General features: G+C 53.0%; 2 protein-coding genes across 2 annotated transcripts in view; one reads left to right on the forward strand and one right to left on the reverse strand.

The window, feature by feature from the left end:
* The first annotated feature begins 334 nt into the window (after nt 1-334).
* Nucleotides 335-15,038, forward strand: LOC101584054 (keratin, type II cytoskeletal 7). Its single transcript, XM_004637995.2, has 9 exons — nt 335-861; nt 2,252-2,463; nt 4,626-4,686; nt 5,559-5,654; nt 7,461-7,625; nt 8,707-8,832; nt 11,645-11,865; nt 14,364-14,398; nt 14,742-15,038. The coding sequence occupies exons 1-9, from the start codon at nt 535-537 to the stop codon at nt 14,897-14,899; spliced, it is 1,401 nt and encodes a 466-aa protein (XP_004638052.1). The 5' UTR covers nt 335-534; the 3' UTR covers nt 14,900-15,038.
* A 1,684-nt stretch (nt 15,039-16,722) lies between these two features.
* Nucleotides 16,723-19,115, reverse strand: part of LOC101584438 (keratin, type II cuticular Hb3) — a 33,553-nt gene continuing 31,160 nt past the window's right edge. Inside the window, 3 exon segments of the mRNA XM_012516135.1 lie at nt 16,723-16,901; nt 17,428-17,459; nt 17,667-17,873. Of these exon segments, the coding sequence (XP_012371589.1) occupies nt 16,723-16,901; nt 17,428-17,459; nt 17,667-17,873 (418 nt within the window).

Consider the following 19,115-nt stretch of genomic DNA (forward strand, 5'->3'; position numbering starts at 1 on the left):
GGACTGCCTTTCTGGCATCAGTACCCGTGGTGGGGGGCTTGGACCCCAACGTCTGATTTGGCTTTTGTCACCTCCTCCCTGGTCCCTTAGGCTTTGGTCTCTCTGAAAGGCGGGGGAAGTGGGGAAGCTCTTTGCCCCTCTCCCAAGCTTGCTGGGGGAGCCTTCCCTGCTCAGCTCGGAGCTGGTTTCTGTGAGGTCAACGGATGCTGTCCCCTACTGTTCTCTGTGGTCACCTGCGTGTCTGTGGGCGTGTGGTCACCAGGGTGTGTGTGGGGCGTGTCTACCTACTAAGGACGGTCCCTGCAGGAGAAAGCTAGGACTAGGCCGGACGGGTGGGCTTGCTGAGGGCGGAAGCGCGGCCCAGGAGGCCCTGGCGGCAGACAGGTGGCGCACGTCCAGCCCCGCCCCGCCCCTACCTGTGCGGTGCGGCCGCCCGCGCCGCCCCAGGCAGGCGATAAAAGGGGCGCAGTCGGCCGCAAGTCGGCCAGCCGGCTCAGTTCCTCCCTCGCCGCGGGATCGGCCGGTGCAGCCGCGATGTCCGTCCACTACAGCGCGCAAGTCTTCAGCTCGCGCTCCGCTGCCCTCCCAAGGCGCGGGGCCCAGGGGCGCCTGAACGCGGGGCGCCAGGGCGGCTTCGCCAGCAGCCACAGCCTCTACAGCCTGGGCACCTCGCGCCCGCGCATGCCCGTCGGCTCGGTCTATGGGGGCGCAGTGGGCGCCGGCATCCGCGAGGTCACCATCAATCAAAACCTGCTGGCCCCGCTGCGGTCGAACATTGACCCCTCCATCCGCCATGTGCGCCAAGAGGAGCGCGAGCAGATCAAGACCCTAAACAACAAGTTCGCCTCCTTCATTGACAAGGTGAGCTGAACAGAACCCTGCCAGTAGCCTCATCCAGGTCACACAGCTGCCCTAATGAGCCCTGGGAGGCCTCTCCTCTCAGCAAAAGCTCTCTTGCTTTTTAGCCCTCAGCCTCAAAGCTCTGGCGCCTTCCAGCAAGCTGCCCCAGTGGCCCCTCCCTTTCTTGGAGGAATGTGTGTCCAGGTTCTGTCTGCTCTGGCCAGTTTTCCCCAAGTGTCCGGGTGGGACTTGCGGAGGCCAAGTCTGGGGATCTTGACTCGCTGGGCCCCTTCGCTGACAGGAGGCTACGTGAGGTCCAGCCTGGGTGGGGCACCATGCCTTTCCCAGCTGAGGGAACAATGGCTCCCTGGGTCAGCTGAGATGGACACTGGAAAGAAAGGCCTGGAGGGAAGAGTCTCCTGGCCCCTCCCACCCATCTGTCTAGTCCTACTGCTTGCCTTTGGTGTAGGAGGGAGGTGACACTTGCCCTTAGAGATAACCCAGTCTGGGACCAGAATGGCCTTGAGAGGTTTCAGGAAGAAGCCATTTGGAGATGTTTTTCCTGGCTGGCTGTTCCTTCCTCTCATGGACTCCTGTGGTGGGGGAGGCATATTTGAGTAGTGGCTCTGAGGGAAGTGGGTACAAGTGGAGCTGGTAAGGGCTATGGCTTCACTAATGCCTCTGGCCATGGCCCTCTCCCTTGAACTGAGACCAAGGTTTCCTTCTGCCTGTTCCCTACTCTGCCTATGTCTGCATCACTTTTACCACCCAGCCTTGCACATCCTTCAGGTGTTGCTGAAGCCCACAGCTCACCCCAGGCCAGGTCCCTTCCTGCTGCTGTACCTCTTACTGGGTGCACTTGGGTGCAGCTGTCCAGAGTTGCTGGTTCTGAGGATGCCTTCTGGTCTCCCATTCCTGGGCACGCAGGTTGTGGTTGAAGATCTTCTGGGGCCTCAGCCCTGGGTATATAGGGCACTCCTTTTACATGGGATTGGTTGTAGAGCTTTAATCTGAGGCCTTGCTAGAGGAGAGAGGGAGAGAGGACACTAAGGAAAGAAGAGAAGAGGTCTCAGCCTGATGGGATGGGTGACCTAGTCAGCCCCAGTCCCAGAGACAGGATGGAGGGTCATTGGGGGATGGTGCCAGTGGTGGGCTTGGGGTAAGAGAATCCAACATGGAGCAAATCAGGGCGAAGGCCTTGATGTATCTGCAAACCAAGCCTGCCTGCTCATGGTTCCCGGGTGGCAACACTTCAGATGGAGTTGTAGAGCAGAGGACAAGCATTGGGGCCACTGGAAGGGAGGATAGCCAGTGGGCACAGGGGTGTGCTAGGTGACCAAAGGCTCTTCCTGGCCCTGCTGTCATGGCACAGAGGGCCCCTCATGGGTCTCCTTCTCTTTGCTCCACACAGGTACAGTTCCTGGAGCAGCAGAACAAGATGCTGGAAACCAAGTGGGCCCTGCTGCAGGAGCAGAAGTCAGCTAAGAGCAGCAGCCTCCCTCGAATCTTTGAGGCACAGATTGCTGGTCTTCGGGGCCAGCTTGAGAAGCTGCAGTTGGACAGGGGCCGCCTAGAGGCAGAGCTTCGGAGCATACAGGATGTCGTAGAAGACTTCAAGAATAAGTATGTTCCCAGGGCCTTGCCAAGGACAATGCTCCCTACTCAGCTGTCCCTCTACACCCTGGCTTGGGCTCAGAGTACACGTCTCAGCAATTTTTCCTGGAGAGGTGGTGTCTCCTGATGTATTCCTTTTTTGTTTTTTTTTTTTTTTTTTTTTTTTAATATTTTACTTATTTATTTATTTGGTACAGGGTCTTGTTACTCAGTTCAGTTATAGTGATCCTCCTGTCTCAGCCTCCCCAGCTCTGGGATTATAGGCATGTATCACCACTCATGGTTTTGGTGGCTTGTACAGCATGCCCAGAGCTCTGGGGCTGGCATGGTATGTGGTCTCAGGGATCGAACTCAGGTCCTTATGCTTGCCAGGCAAGTACTTAGACTGCTGAGCTATCCCTCCAGCCTTCCTGATGTATCTCTTGCTTCTCTCCTCTATTGTCCTTGCGGCTGTTTGAGGGCATTCTGATCTTTTCTCCTTACTCTGTCTGAGGGAAATGTCTCAGCCCACTTTGACCTGCATAGTTCTATTTTTAAATTTTTTTTTGGGGGGGGTGCCTGATCAAGCCCCAAGATAAGGCAGGCAAAAAGATATCTTACAACAAGAGTGCTTCAGAACTTGCATAACCCTCACAGATCATTCTAGAATAGTTTTCTTTTGTGCAGGTGAGGAATTAGAGACCAGAGAGGCTCACATAGTAGGTTCCTGGGATCTAGACTTGGATCTGGGTCTCTGACTCCCAGAAGGGTACAAGGGGCTGGTGTGAGGAGGAAAGAACAAGGAAGAGAACATTCATCCTGAGTGATGGGGCTGCAGGGGCTTGGAGGGGGACTGGTCAGGCAGAGCCAGAAAGGAGCCTGTAAGGAGGACCAGAAAGACTGGTGTTTTGAGGACAGGCCTTTGAATGTCTGTTGAGCTCTCTTTTCTCATCACATGGAAACCAGAGCCCTAGGTTTGGGCTGGGCCCCACCCTGGCACACCTGCCCGTGGGCACTGGGGGCAGCAGAAAGCAAATGCATTGTATGCTCTGTCTGTGATTGTATGACTAAGCTGGAGCCATACTGGCTCTGACTGGAAGAGAACAAACAAGCCTCTGGGGCTGTTGCCTACAGGTTACTTCTCTAGGATGAAAGTCAATAGAGTAATCCCATAGCAGATGGAACCAGGCAGGTGCAGGGCAGGGGAGGCCTGAGGTGACCAGCCAACTCCTGTTGTCAGGAATGCACATGGATGTACATATATATACCCCACATGGATTTCCTCCACACATGGCCCCCAGAGCGCCTTCCTGTGGACCTGTGGCTAAAGCCAGAGCCGGCAGTGGGCATAGGCAAGGGACTGCTGCCCAGGGTCCTCCTACACAAACCATGCTCCTCACACAGCATCAGGGAAAGGGACAGAGATTCATGGATATTTTCAGTGTCTATGGACCTAAGTGCAACTCTAGGAATGTGAATACCCTGAGCCTGGGCTTGTGGAGAGGCTTGGCCTGTGTGGCCATCCTGTCTCCGACTAGAACCACCTTAGGCTGCTCCTGCTGCTCCCAGAAACTCTTGGGCATCACTGAGTTCTTGTTTCCTGTACCTGTTTTTAAGTCCCTAAATAAACACCAGATTAGGCCAGTGTTTGTCCCTCTTTGGTCTGGTTGCTGAGGTTGGGAGGATATGCTACGGCAGTAGTAAGTATGGATTATCCAGCTGGGGCCTGGGTGTTCCATGACTTTCTATATCCTTTGTCCTGATTCTGCAAATGCTCTCCCTTTTAGGCACTATCTTCACCCCTCATGAGTGGGAATAGCCAGTGATTAAGACATGGGGTGTAGAGTAAGCTGCCAGGGCTCAGGCCTGGGCCTTCTTACTTGACAGCTTAGCGACTTGGAAAGTTACCCTGCCTTTCTATGGGACTGAGGGTTGATGGATAGGACAGACAAACCAATGCCTCTCCCCCCTCCCATGTAACCTTTGCCCTGTGCCCCTCCCCCTCCATGCCAAGACTCACAACTCTAGAAATAGCCACATTGAAGTCAGGGAAAGTAGATTTTGTGCCTCTGCCACCTATTTTTCAGGTGTGTCATTAAGCAGGCAGTAAAGGGAGGTAGGACAGGTTTCATACCTGTGCATGAGGGGTTGGGGCAAAGCTGCATTGACACCGTGCCTGTCACCTCCTGCAGGTATGAAGAGGAAATGAACCATCGCATGGCTGCGGAGAATGAGTTTGTGATGCTGAAGAAGGTGAGGGGACAGACAGGACAGGGTGTGTCTGAAACCTGTGGGACAGGAGACCATTGGACCCCGTACTTGAGCAGGGTTAAATTGCAATGGGGACATTTTGTCCCATTCTAGGGTGGGTGCCCAGCTGGCCTCAGTTGTTTGCTGAGTGAATGCAGTGGGCTGGCTCGAGGCAGGATGAGTTCTCTGTCTCTGGGCATGTGCCAGTGGCTTTGCAGGGAGGGGAGTTGTAGAGGGCTTTGCGTTGCACAGCCTTTACTATTCTGACTCAATGCAAACTCACTGGCATGCGACCTGCAGAGTGCTGGGTCCTCAGGGATCCAGGGAGGGGGAAAGTGGGCCCTGCCTCCAGGAGGTTAACCTGGCAAAGGGTACCAGGTCATCCTCTGACCTGTGCTGCCACTGCCCAGCTGCTTCAGAGTCACCCATGCTGCCAGTTAAACAGTCCAGTGGAGCTGTCTCATCTCTGGGATGGCATCTGGCCATAGGAATGATCCCATGTTCTCCAGGGACTGAGAAGAAGCCGAGCCTCACAGAACAGAAGTGATTTGCTCCAGGTCACACAGCTTGCTGGTGGCAGAGCTTGGCAGTGTCTACATCATTGGGATTTTAGGCATTAGTTCCGTGCTGGGTCTGGGTCTTCAGGCTGCCCTGAAGTGAGGTCAGCTGTAGCCCTGGGGACACATGGTGACAAAGCTCAGCATGTAGCCTGGATGTTCAGGAAGGGTAGCTCCTGCCACAGTCATGTCAGGCAGCCTGGAGGAGTGCTTCTTGCTAGGCCAACCGTGTTTGGGCCTCTGGGTTGGGCTGGCTTGCTTTAGTCACTCCTAAATAGATTCACAGTGTTCCTCTGCCCTGCCTCCCTTTACCTTTAGGATGTGGACACTGCCTTCATGAACAAAGTGGATTTGCAGGCCAAGGTGGATGGCCTCTGCGATGAGATCAACTTCCTCAAGACCCTGCATGAGACGGTGAGGCGCTCTTGGGTGAAGGGGTGGGTCAGCTCCTGTGTGACCTGTCTGGCCCATCCCATGCCTCTGGGCCAGTCTGGCTTTCTCTTGGGGGTGGGGACATTATTCTGTTTTTTGTCCTCTCTGGACTCAGGAATGCTGATGGGCTAGGGGGTTGGGAAGAGCAGGCAGTACTGCAGATAGCAAGATCTCTCTGGACTGGCCTTCAGGAGGTGTGGGATGACCACAGAACTTGTCAGCTAGGGGGCTGGCCGGGGCTGAGAAGACAGGCGGTCAGAAGGACTTGGAAGGACCCCCAGCAACCCACTAGTTCATTTGTCCACACTTTCCTTCTCATTCTCTCCTTGTCACCCTCTCTTGGGCTTCCAGCTGTTTTCCTTCCTGGGGATTTAAAAACCCCTCCACTCCTGACTATGAGAGTCTCTGGGCCTTAGGCAGTTGGTAGAGTCGGTGAGTCACCCAGAAGGGACTGAGGTGGGGCTAAGTGCAGCCCAGTTCTCCATTCTCTGTCCAATCTTCACCCGAAGCCGCAGCCTCCATTAGCTCCTATGACATGATGTTTTGTTTTTTAGACGGGGTTTTGCTATGTAGTCCAGGCTACCCTTGAACTCACTACATAGTCCAAGCTGGTCTCAAACTATGGTGATCTTCCTGCCTCAGCCTCCCAAATGCTGGGATTACAGGCATGTGCTACCACACCCGGCTCATGTTTACATGTTTGATCATTTCAGGGACTGGTTTCTGGAGGATACTGCTGGCAATCTCAGCTCACTGCAGTTCTCCTTGTGTGTGGCACAGATTATATAAATACATGTACCTATGTGCACACATATCTATATTATACTTACATATAATATATAATGGTTTTTTTCATGGTGAAAGTAATATATACTCACTGTAAAAAATTACAGAAAATTGAGTAAAGCATAAAGTGACACCAATCACTTATCCCTACTGATGCCAAATGTGTAAGTATTCACATAGAGATATAGATATTTTTATAAGAAGTACTGTCATGCCTATTTTTAGCTAACAGTATACTGTGAATATTTTCCTCTTCCATGCATGCATCTGTATCACCAAAATTTTAATTTTAATTAATTAATTTGTAGTACTGGAGATTGAATGTAGGGCCTTCTCGTTGAGCTTTTTTCTTTTTTCTTTTTTTCTTTTTTTTTTGTGAGACAAGATCTTGCTGTATAGCTCAGACTGGCCTTGAACACACTACGTAGCCCAGGCTGGCCTCAGGTTTGTGGCAATTTTCCTGCCTCAGCCTTCTGATTCCTGGTATAACAGGTGTGCAGCACCACACTCGGCTTCCCCTGTCTTTTTACATGCTTCATTTTGAGACAGGATCTTGCTAAGTTGTTAAATTTCCCGGGCTGGGCTCAAACTTTTGATCCTTCTGCCTCAGTCTCCCAGAGTGCTGGGATTGTAGGCTTGCATCCCATATCTGGCTGTATCACCAGTTTTGGGAGCTGTGTTCTGTTCCACAGAGGAATATTATTTGTTTCACTGTCCTTCACTGACCCCATCACACTAGAACTTGTGCCCAAGGGGACCTCTGTCAGTGCTGCACATTTTCATTTAGCCCTTTTATTCCTAACAAGCCCTGTTATTTTGAGCTGCCAGAGCCGGGGTGGGCAGAGTGGTTTAAGAATGTGCTGGATCTGGGCCTCTTGCTGCCGGGATGCCCAGCCACATCAGCCTCTCCTTTCTTTTCCTGTCTCAGTAGGGAGTTTTGGCCCTAGTATGGGCATAGGGGTTGGGCCATTTCTGTCTCATCCTTCCATCTGGTCCCTGTAGGAGCTGGCTGAGCTACAGTCTCAAATCTCAGACACATCCGTGGTGCTGTCCATGGACAACAACCGCAGCCTGGATATGGACAGCATCATTGCTGAGGTCAAGGCCCAGTACGAGGAGATGGCCAACCGCAGCAGGGCTGAGGCCGAGGCCCTGTACCAGAAGAAGGTATGTGGCCACTGGGGCATCTTTCCTCCTCCGACCAGAGCCCTTGGTGGGGCTTCCCTTCCTCCTCACCTTGCCTCCAGGCTTCAGGGCCTGGAGCCTCCCTGTCCTGGCTGGCTCATGGCAAAGTCTGTGGTGCACCCTGGTGCCTAAAGAGGAAGTGGACACATAGGCCAGGTCCCTGCTCTGGGGGAGATCCCGGCCCTATGGGGAGGCTAGGCAGAGGAAACAGGCATTTGCAATAACTCAAATGTGGCAAGTACACAGTACTAAGTACCATGTAGGAACTTATACAGGCATGGCATACTTACGTCGCCAGTGTCTTACCTCTGTTGATTCATTTAATCCACATAGTTCTCTCAGGTGGGCACATGATAAGGAAACTGAGGTACAGGAAGCTTAAGTAATTTGCCTGACTCCACACAGCTAGTGGGTGGAAGAACGCGGGCTATGTAGATCCCAGATCCTAGTGCTGCAGACCTGGGAGGCATAATCATTGCACATCCGCGTGCACCAGGTCAGCCTCAGTGCTAGTGCTGAGGGCATGGGCAGGAATGCTGGGGTGAGGCAGTGCTCCTGGAGGACCCCAAGGCACACTGGGAAGCAGCATGAAGGGAGGTCTCCGCAGAAGTCGGCGCATGCGTGAGAGCACAGGTACACTACTAGGAGGTTTGGCTGCGAGCCCGTGCTGTTCTTGATTTGCTGTGTGATCCCTGGACTGTGTTTTTCAGGTCTCACTCTCCACATCTACAAAGTAGGTTGCGCTGGGAGGAGGCTGTTGAACAGGACAGTGCCTCAGACTTTGCATGATTCCTCAGCAGCAGTGTCGGGGGGAACCTTAGTGTCAGTAGGCAGAGGCCCCAGGAGACTTTCTTGTCCTTGTCCTGGCTAGGTGGGGCTGAATTTCTTCCCCAGCCTACTGTCCAGCAGTCTGGCTTCCTGACACTGGTTGAGGATGGCTGGGAGTCTTAACTGTTCTCCCCAGGAAATATAGGAGGGGAGGGGAGCCCTGGGTGGGGAGAGGGACCTGTTGGCAGTAATCCATGCCCACCCTCTGCTGTCCTTCTCTGCCTGGCCCTTCCAGTTTGAGATCCTCCAGGCCCAGTCTGGGAAACATGGGGAGGACCTCCGGAATACTCGAAATGAGATTGTGGAGATGAACCGGGCCATCCAGAGGCTGCAGGCTGAGATCGACAACATCAAGAACCAGGTGGAGACCGGCCCTCCTTCTTCCTCCTCCTCCCTGCTCCATGGGGCACTTGAGAAGCAGCCAGCAGAGCCCAAGTCCAGGGTGAACGCCAAGTGGGTGGAGGGCTGTGTCATCCCACTCTCGCTTGCCTGGGTCTGGTGGTGCTCACACCTCAGGCTCACTGGTGAAACTTCCAGAACAGAATGCTCTTGGCCAGGACCTGGCTTGGGGATGGAGGGAGAAGATTCCTAGCTGCACGTGGAGCCGGTGGAAAAAGTCAGCCTGGCTGGCCAGAGAAGAATCACCTCTATCTACCACACTGGCTCTGAGCTCTCTGCTTGCATCTAGCTTTGGGGCAATTGCACCATGTGGGAGTTGACAGGGAAGACTGAGGCTAATAGAAAACTTTAGCATGACTTAACAGCCCCTTCCTTCTCCTGTCCTCATTTCCCATGGCTCCCCCTTGTCTCCCCTCCTTGTCTCTCTTGGCTCAGGCTACACCAGCTTGCTTCCTGTAACTTGGATTGGCTAAGCATATTCAAGCTCCTAGGGTGTTTGCACTGGCTTTTCCTCTACCTGGAATGTGCTTCTCCCGTTTCCTTCTATGACTGTCCCTTTCCCATCTTTGGGGTTTAGGATGAAAGACTCCTTCTTAAAGATGGCTTCCTCACATACGCCACCATGTCAGCAGTTTGTCTGAAGTTCATTGAAACACCTATCATCCTGAAGTATTCTAATTAATATTAAGTTATAGATGGTCCCACTCCCACTGTAATGTAAAAAGCCTTAAGAGCAGGGACCCATCTGTGTGGTTCTCAAGTCCTCTCTCTGGCAGCTGGCACAGGATAGGGGTGCAGGTCTCAGATGAGACAGACTGTGAGGATGTGCTTCCCTGGCAGCTGGAGTTAGGGGATGCTGACTGATGAGGGAGGGGTCCCCCAAGTCCTGGGGGAGGGGCTGGTGTCTGCAGTGGGGGAAGAGCAGCTAACAAAGGCTACAGGAGCTTATATCCAGAGGGGCTGGGGGATAGGAAGTGGAAGTCCTTTCCCAGAAATCCACCCACCCCCTGCAGGCCTGCTTATACAAGGACAGAGGCTGCCTCTGGCACAGATGCAGGGCTGTGAGTCACCCTGTGAAGCTGATCAGCTTCCGGGGCCAGTTCAGGAGGCGTGAGATAACAAACAATACTTTCTTAGACTTCATGTTCCACCACATGGTTCTCTCACACAATGGGGCAGAGCCAGGTACCAGAATCAGGGTGTGTGTTACCAGGAGTGCCCTTAGGAGAGCTGGGAGTGGCCTCCTGAGGCAGCAGGGTGGCCCTGGTGGGGGGGTGGGGCACAAGCAACAGTGTCAGCACTGAGTGATGGCTGCCAGGGACAGTGAGGATGGACTTCTACTAGGGAAGAGCATAGTATGGCAGAAGGAGGTGGATGAGAAACTTAGGCTGGGATGGACATGGGGACAGCGGCTCTTTCAGGGAGCTGAACAGAAGGAGGCCTGGACCTGGACCAAGTTCTGCTAGGGAAAGACCTAAGGCAGGGACAGCTGTAAGTCCAGGCAGCAGATGGCAACTGCTGAAGGCTGGTACAAGTCCATCGAAGCCCCAGCCCCACCGAGACCCACAGCCTGTGAACCATGTATCCCATGGCACCTGGGTGACCTGGCTGGTCGCTCTGCTCCAAGACTGTCTGTTCTGGGTTGTTTTCAACTGGTTCTTGTTTTTTTTTTTTTTTCTCCAAATGCCTTCAGGGCAGGTTTGGCTGGCTGGAGTTGCGGGCACTGAACCACAGCAACCTGAGCCTGACTGCTTTGTTGAAGCAGCCACTTAAAGAACTGAGCTAAGGGGCAGGCCCCTATGGTTCTTGTTTTAGAGGTGGTTTCTTTATTTTATTTTATTTTGTCTTATTTTATCTTAAATTATTTTTGATATAGAGTCTCACTACACAGTTTGGACTTGTAGTGAGCCTCCTGTCTCAGCTTCTCCAGTGTTGGGATTACAGGCATGTGGCACCATGCCAGAGTGTACCCCTGGTTCCGGGGCCAGCGCAGGATTTAACGTGGGAGCTTGAGCTTGCAAGGCAGGCACTTAGACCCCTGAGCTATCTCCCCAGCCCTAGAGGTGGTTTCTAGTCCTTGTCAGCTGTCTGGCATTTGGGGACATAGCCAGGATCCCATGGTCTTAGAGTCCCTACAACTGGGGCCTGGAGGATAGAGATTTATAAGTCATGGCAGCATTTGTGAAGAGTAGTGATTACTATAGTACTTACTATGTGCTGCCCATTGTGCCAAGACTTGTTTATTTCATCCTCACAGTTTCCCTATGAGGGGGACGCTATGATTCTTGCTGTTTTACTTTTACTTTTTGTGTACTGGGGATCAAATCCAGGCTTCATGAGTGCTGGGCAATCCCTCTACTGCTGAGCTAAGTCACCAGCTTTTTTTATTTTATTTTGAGAGAAGGACTTGCTCAGTTGCCAGGCTGGCTGACCTCAAATTTGCAGTCCACTTGCCCCAGCCTCCTAAATCACTGGGATTTCAGGTGGGTACCCCCATGTTGGCTGATTATTGCATTTTTTTTTTTAAAGAGGAGACTTTGCCATGGAAGGGTTGATTCACCCAAGGACATAGCTAGTAAGTGGTAGAACCAGATTTAGAACCTAGGGCATCAAAAATCCCAAGCCACATGATTAGCCCTTGGGATACCCTGGTGCTTGAGGGAGTAGGTGGTGCCAGTGAGGGCTCCTCCAGCAAGTTGCCCAGGTTGGGCAGGCAAGAAGGCAGTGGCTAGTGCACCTTGGCAGCCAGCTCACAGCTGCACTATTGCCCGTAGCGTGCCAAGCTGGAGGCAGCCATCGCTGAGGCTGAAGAGCGCGGGGAGCTGGCCCTCCAGGATGCTCATGGCAAGCAGAGGGAGCTGGAGGCCGCCCTGCAACAGGCCAAGCAGGACATGGCCCGGCAGCTGCGTGAGTACCAGGAGCTCATGAACATCAAGCTGGCGCTGGACATCGAGATCGCTACCTACCGCAAGCTGCTGGAGGGCGAGGAGAGCAGGTGAGGGCCAGGGAGCTGGACAGGAGGTTATGAGGTTCATTGGGCTTAGACTTGCTACCCATGCCTCACAGGCATTTGCTGTGTGTCCTCCTCCGAGGGCACAGGGGTGGGACATGTGGGAGCACAGAGCTGATGTGTGCTGCCTTGCCCTCAATGAAGTGACCTAGCAGGGAAGGGAAGCTCCTCATATGTGTAGCCTTTAGCATTGGTGTCTTATTTGAGCCTCAGCCTGTGCTCAATCAGATAGTAATGAGTTCTTGGTCTGCTGAAGGGAAAAGCTGTGGTTCTGTTTTATGAATGGAGGGAAGAGGGCCATTGTGTGGTTCAGGTTGGGCTGATTCCTGCTCCAAGCAGCGTTCATGCCTCCAGGCTGCTGCTTACCTCTGCTCTGCTGTATCAGTTGTGTGGACTGAGTGTGCGTGAGGAGACTCATCTGCTCTGTCCCCAAGATATTTGCATACATGCTTGCAGCCAAAGCAGAGGCTGCTGTGGGTTGGATGTGTAGTGTGTTCTTCATGGGAGCCACAGCTTCCTGTTGACAGGCAAGGCTTTAGAGGTGTGCCTTGAGGATGGCTGGGATTTGGACGGGTGAGAAGCTGCGGTGTGGCAGAGGTGTGGAAGCAGGGCTTGTGCTGGCTTGTTAACACCCAATGTGGAGATGGATGATGCATGACATGCTTCTGCCCTCAGGGGGGCTACATGGTGCTGAGGAGGCAAAACCTCTGTGGAAGAAGAACTCAGAGAGGAGCATCTTGTATTTCTCAGATGCTGAATTTCTAAAGGATGTTTTCCTTTTTTGAGCATTCTTCCCAAGGGGCTGGGGAGAGGGCCTGAGGAGAGAGGATGGAGGATGAATGGAAGGGAGAGGAAGGGGTGAAGATGAAGGTATGTTGAGAAGACTGCTGGGATGCTGGGAAGAGAAGGAGAAGAAGGAAGAGGAGCACGAGGAGGAGGAAGAGGAAGAGAAGGAGGAGGAGGAGGAGGAGGAGGAAAGGGACATGGGTTGGGAGGTGGGTTTCCTGCCCCTGCACTTGACTGGCCGTTCTCTGAGTGGATATCCAGGCTTCTTTGCAGGCAGAGGAACTGCACGGTAGAGGCCTCTGGGAAGAAAGACACTGACCTTGGGCACAGGGCAGCTCTGTCCATGTTGCTTTTCTTTGTACCCTCCTGCCCATGGTTTTAGCAGCCATAATATTTGGGAATCCACACGCTTGGCCTCTTTTCCCCATAGAAGTAAGAGTTGGGGAGATCCCTTAGCACCAGGAGCCTTATAACTTCTTCCCCTGCTGATGAGGGAACTGGAGCTCAGAGCTGGTAAGTGGCTTCCCAAGGTCACATGGAAAGACAGGACATCCATCCCCTTCTGAATGCCAGGTCACTGGATTCAGGCTGAGTGTCGGAGGTGAGAGGTGTCCCTGGTGGACACCTTCCTTTTATCCCTTAATCCTTCAGCCCTTTCTAGGGCAGTTGGAAGCTTGTGGTCCCATATCTCACAATGTGGTGGGAGGTGCTTTTGAGAGTACAAAATTATGAATAAAAATTAGGTGCAAGAATACTTATTTAGATTAAAAAAAAAAATCAAAACTGCGCATCACCGAGACATGGACATGCAGATCTCTTGCTTCCAAGTTTCTTAGGCCGTGTACGAGAGCTGCTGTGTAGAGCTGCTGCATGGTAGCAGCCTGCCCTCCTCCTCCATAACTGGTAGCACATCCAGCAGAGGCCATTCTGAGAAGTGTTTTAAACCCCATCGCCTGTCCCCTTCTTTCCTCGGGGTTGTGGAGGCCAGCTGAGCTCCACACCTCCACCACCAAAGGGAGGTGCTGCCTCCCCTGTCCTCCCTCTAACTGATCCCCAAGGCCAAGGGCTTGGTGACAATGGGCCTGTGAGTCACAGAACAAACAGACCCAGCTATCTCGGGTAGACTTTTAGTTCCCATTGCAAGACCTGTTTCAGCCCCACAGGCTGCTTAAAGCTACCCCACCTACCCCACCCTCTTCAGTCCTGTCAAGCTGAAGTGGCAGTTAAATCAATTGGCGATTCATTAATTATTTCAACATGTATAGATAGTTACCATGTTCCAGCCCTCATGTCAGGGGCTAGAGATGCAGGAATAAATAGGCGACTTTTAGGACTTTTCTAACTTTCCCCTGGGGAATGAAGGCAGATATGTGTTTAAGTAGGAAGTTTGACTACCATTTACCAAATTTTGGGGTGCAGGGCTTTAGGTGAGTTATACTACTTAGCTGTCACAGACAAGGTATGACTTTGGTCCACTAGTTAGGTCCAGTGTGTAGGTGGGAGATGGAGGCTTTGGGACACAGCCCCAGCTCATGTGGCCAGCAGGGGAAGGGCTTGAGTGGCCCCTCACTTGGCAGCAAGAATGAATGAAAGTTGGAGGTAAGGAACCTGCTTGGGGCGGGGAATAGGGGCTTCTGGCAGTGCCTGCCCCAGACTTGAGGCAAGAGCTATTCTCACAGTTTGTCCTCTGTCCCCAGGTTGACCAGAGATGGAGTGGGAGCCGCGAACATCTGTAAGTCCTTGGCTGCTGCCGCTGTGCTGTGCAGCTAGGTGGGGTTTTCAGAATGGCCAGCTGGTCTGAGGGCCTTGCTTGTGGGGCTGGGAGCCTCCTTCCTCCCACAGCTCTGGCAGGTTCCAGGAACCCATGTCCAGCTCAGTGCCCCAGCGCAGTGAGCCTTGTGGGGAGGCCTCCACCACCATCGCCCCCTCTCTTGAGGCTCTTTTTGTACTGGCCGATGGTCAGGTTAGGGAGGGAGGTCGGGTGGGCTGGGAGGCACGAGAGGTGGGTGGAATGGAGGGAAGTGATTGCTCGGGTCCTTGTACCCATGGGGCCCACTTCCTCCCTTCTCTTGCAGCTGTGATGAATTCCAGTGGTGGTGGTGGTGGCATCGGGCTGGTCTTTGGGGGAACCATGGGCAGCAATGCCTTGCGGTTTAGCAGCGGGGGCACTGGGTCTGTCAAGGCCTATTCCATCAGGACCACCTCTACCACCAGAGAGAGCACTCTCCATTGAGCCACAGGTGTGGAAGACTCTGTCCCTCTGCTGAAAGTCCCAAGATTCCCTTTGTTCTCTCTCCTCTTTAGCCTAAGATTGTACAACATTTGGAGAAAGATGTCAGAATCACTTCAATAAAGAGCCTTTTGAATCCTGAGTGAATTCAATGCCTGGTGCTTGGCATCCTGACTTACTGGGCAGGAAGGGAAGGGGGTGGGGAGGATGGACCAGGGAGGTCAGGGTCTGCCCTGATAACTAGGAAGCTTCCTATGGAGGAGACTGAGGAAGCACACAGTGACACAGGAGTGCTGCTGTAAGGGTGGACTCTACCAGGGTGGCACTTTGCCTCTTTCTGGGAAGCTCAGGAAGGCCACAGGAACTTCTGACTCTGCCATAAGTGACTGCTGGAATCCTCCAGTCTAGGGAGTGGCGGGGCTGTTTGTGTCCCTACACCTAATGTTCTCTCCACTGCCAGTATACATTCCTTTTGCAATGAGAAGGTCACACATTCCGCTGCTGCAGGCCCAGGTTTTAGGAGGCCACCTCAGGCCAGCTGCCCTCTCCTGGCACAGGTGCTGGATCCGCGGGGCTCTGGGGCCCTGGATAGGTGTGTGTGGGGGTGTGCTGGAGGGGGTCTTTGTGTTTGGGATTCTGTAGGAGTGATGGTTGTGGGTGGAGGGTGTGTGTACATGGGAGGGGTCTCAGAGTCTTGGTCACTGGGAGGGAGTCTGTGCTCGGGGCCTTTGGCAGAGGGGTGGGCTGTTTGTCTGGATCTCAGAGCAGGAAGGAAAAGGTAGGGAGCATCTGGGCTTGATGGGGCCTCCAAAAGCCAAGATCTTTACATGGGGGTCTATGTCTGTGTTGTGGAAGTTTTGCACCAGAGCCGAGGCACGGGGACCTGGTCCCTGGTGCACAGTATCCCATTGAGTGGGTACTGTGGCATGTGGGACACTCAGTGGTGATGGTGGTGTTTGCATGTGGGGTAGCATCTGGAACGTACTGGGTGCTGAGGAGAGGTCTGTACTCAACCTTACAGGTGGGGAATTTTCCCAGCTAACCTGGGGGCAGGCTGTGGGAGTACAAGAAGCACCACAGCCTGGAGTGGTGACATCCTTACTAAGGTTTCAGAGGCCCGGCTGCTCCTCCTGCTCTGCCTGTGGTTTTGTGTGTCTGGGTTTGGGGGCTTCTGGCTCACCTCTGCACCTTTCAGGATGTGGTGTGTGCAGGGTAGGGGCAGGGGCCTTGGGAGTTGCCCTCCTGCCCTCTATGGCTGACAACAGCTCCTCATCTACCACCCTCCAGAGGGCAGATAGTTAAAGTGGGCAGGACCAACAGAGATTACTAGCAGTTGTTCATGACTGGGCTTTATTGGAAACCTGAAGACCAAGTGTGAGGGATGAGAGGGAGCGGGGAAACTGCAGGAAGCTAGAACATTAGGAGGCCACACGCAGCCTGTCACCAAAGCTGGGTTTCAAAGGAGGGAGGGAGACGGAGCACATAAGGGACTCCAGGCCAGTCTGCCCCTCAGCAGTCCCAGGTATCCAAGCCCCAGGAGGAGCCCAAGCTGGGATTGGGTCTTTGCCTTGGTTGTCAAAGAACCCCGTCATGGAGGTGCTTGTGGCTGAGTGAGCACCACCAGACTCAGGTCCAAGCCTGGCCCACCGCTGAACAGGCCAAGGAACAAGTGTGGGGGGTGAACTGAGTCTGTGGCACGCAACAGTGGGGTAAGTCAGGCCTCTCGCTGTGCATGAAGCCCTTCCTCCTCCTGTCCCAGGCTTTGGAGCTCTGGGGTGCAAGCAGTGGCTGTGATTTGTGGGTGAAGTCTTTCCAAAGCTGGGCAACTATGTGATGTGTATGGAGCAGTAGCTGCTGCAGCTCTGGCCATGGGGCACACATGGGCAGGTGCTCCCTGTCACGTTCCACCTGCTGCATGGGGCACTGTAGACGTTGCCTGTCATGGGCTGAGAGCCCAGCATGCACGAGTCCCTGAACATGACCCTGCTGGGTCACCTGCTGACACCTGTGGGAGGAGGGCAGAGTTTAGCTCCCACTGGATTGTTGCCTGCCGCCCCTGCCTCCTGGCTAGATGGCCTGAGCCCCTCTGCCTACGGCTCCTCCCTCGACTTCCAGCATCTTCCCCTTTACTCTGGGCACTGCTTCCTGTATGCAACCCAAAGTATCCGTGGTACACTCTTCCCCCAGGCCCTCCCTATAGGTAGAAACAGTGACTTCAGTGCCCCCAGACTCTGTGTTGGCTTCTTGCTTTGTAAATAGTTTTATTAAAAGTCAGTCATACCTACTAAGTGTTGCCCATGGCTGTGGCTGCTTTCGCTGTAAGAGTTGAGTAGTTGGGACACAGACTGTACCACCCACATGTCTGAAATATTTACTGCCTGACTCTTTAAGGAAAAGTTCGGAGTTGGAATGTGGACCAGTGCTTGTCTAGCTTGTGCAAGACCCTGGGATCAAGGGCCAGCACCAGGAAAGGAATAAGATTGTCCGCTAGAATCCCTAGCCATTATTTTCAAAATCACAGCATCAGTTACTTATAGGCACAGGACCGATACCCTCACACAACCTGTGGGGAGAGTAAAGAGACAAAAGTTAATTAGAGAGAGCAAAGCTAATGAGATCTTTTAACCTGCAGATTCCCTCCTCTAGTTAATCTCGTTACAACTTAGTTGTAGAGAGAGTGCAAACATGTTCCTGGCTGGGAAGCCCAGCAGCATTATTTGGAAGATAGAAAAGACATCTTTTCCCATGTGGAAAAAGGTGTGGACTGCACCTCTGCTCCTCGCCCTCCAGCAGGTTCTCATAAGTGGTAATCTCGATGTCTAGGCCCAGCTTGGAGTTCATCACCTCCTGGTACTCCTTGAGCAGGCAGGCCACGTCCTGCTAGGCCTTCTGCAGGGCCTCCTCCAGCCCTGCCAGCTTGCAGTAGGTGTCGTTGAGGGTCGCCTCACCCTGCTGCTCAGACTGGGTCATCGTGGTCCTAGTGCAGTGTTCTGGGTGACGAGGCAGCGTTATTAAGGTTCCTTGTTCTGGGCTCAAAGTCAGAGGTCAGGCAACCACTGACTGTTGACTCTGAGAAGGGGCCTCACCCATTGCAAGTAAGTGCTCCCAAGCAATGTTGGCATGGAGGTAATTAACCTGGTTGGCATGGAGGTAACTAACCTAACAGTTGGCTTGTTTTGAAAGGATCTGGCTGCGCTAGATCTGAATTTCTGGGCAGCCTGCCTCAGTGGGCTCTGCCTTTTGTTTTGTCATAGCTCCTTCCTTGCCATCTGCAGCACTTTGGCCACAGCCTGCTGCACTCACCTCCTGGCCTCTGTTGACACCTGAGTGGACTGTATGGTCAGGTCTAAATGGTGAGGGTTGACGACTGCTGCTCACACTGTGTTTGCTGAGGTTGCTGGCTTAGGCTGCTGTGGCTCCATAGCGTCATGTGCTCCCTTGTCCACTCATATTTGCAGCGTGCCCTGCCTTTCACAGTCATGGGACCATCGGAGTTGGAAAGTCAGTGGCCAGAGGGCCAAGACTATTGCCCTTTGTGGAGCTGTCATTCTACGCTGATGCCAGGGGCCACCTAGGGAGCTTTGGAGCATCCGGGGATAAGGAGTAGGGGCAAAGTTGGGCTGTACGGTTCTGGAGAGCTCCTTGATGTCTCTGTCTTTGGGTCTGACCTGATACAAGAGTATTTTGGGACCTCTTTCATGGTCGCAAATTCATTCCCTGCAGAGGACCTGAGGGCTATTTCTTCTTCCTACCTAGAGACAAAGAATAGAAGGATCAGATGTGGGGAGAAAAGAAGAGAATAAAACCTCAGAGAAATGCACGCCAGGAATTGGATCTTTTGGAGGTAGTTATATAATTTTTAAAAAAATTATTTACTTGGTGCAGGCTCTCAGTAGGCAGCTTGGACTTATAATGATCTTCCCATCTCAGCCTCCCCAGTGCTGAGATTACAGGCGTGTGCCACCATGCACACCAAGTTTTGGGGCAGGGCTGCATGACATGCCTGGTATGTGGTATTGGGGATTGAACCTGGGTCCTTGTGCTTGCTGGGCAAGTGCTTAGACAGCTGAACTATCTCACGAGACTTGGTCATAGAATTTAAAAAGTGTCAGAATAGAAGCACTGGTAACATGGAACAGATGCTCAATGAAAGTTTGATGAATTAATGAAATAAATATTTAATGATGAGGCAACTGGAACAGCACAGAATCTTTTCTTT

The sequence above is a fragment of the Octodon degus genome, unplaced genomic scaffold (assembly GCF_000260255.1).
Source record: "Octodon degus isolate 3935 unplaced genomic scaffold, OctDeg1.0 scaffold00093, whole genome shotgun sequence".
Taxonomy (NCBI): domain Eukaryota; kingdom Metazoa; phylum Chordata; class Mammalia; order Rodentia; family Octodontidae; genus Octodon; species Octodon degus.

Coding starts and splice junctions, on each gene's coding strand:
- LOC101584054 (XM_004637995.2), top strand. CDS start 535: ATGTCCGTCCACTACAGCGCGCAAGTCTTCAGCTCGCGCTCCGCTGCC. Junction 862..2,251: donor TCGCCTCCTTCATTGACAAG/GTGAGCTGAACA, acceptor TGCTCCACACAG/GTACAGTTCCTGGAGCAGCA. Junction 8,833..11,644: donor TCGACAACATCAAGAACCAG/GTGGAGACCGGC, acceptor TATTGCCCGTAG/CGTGCCAAGCTGGAGGCAGC.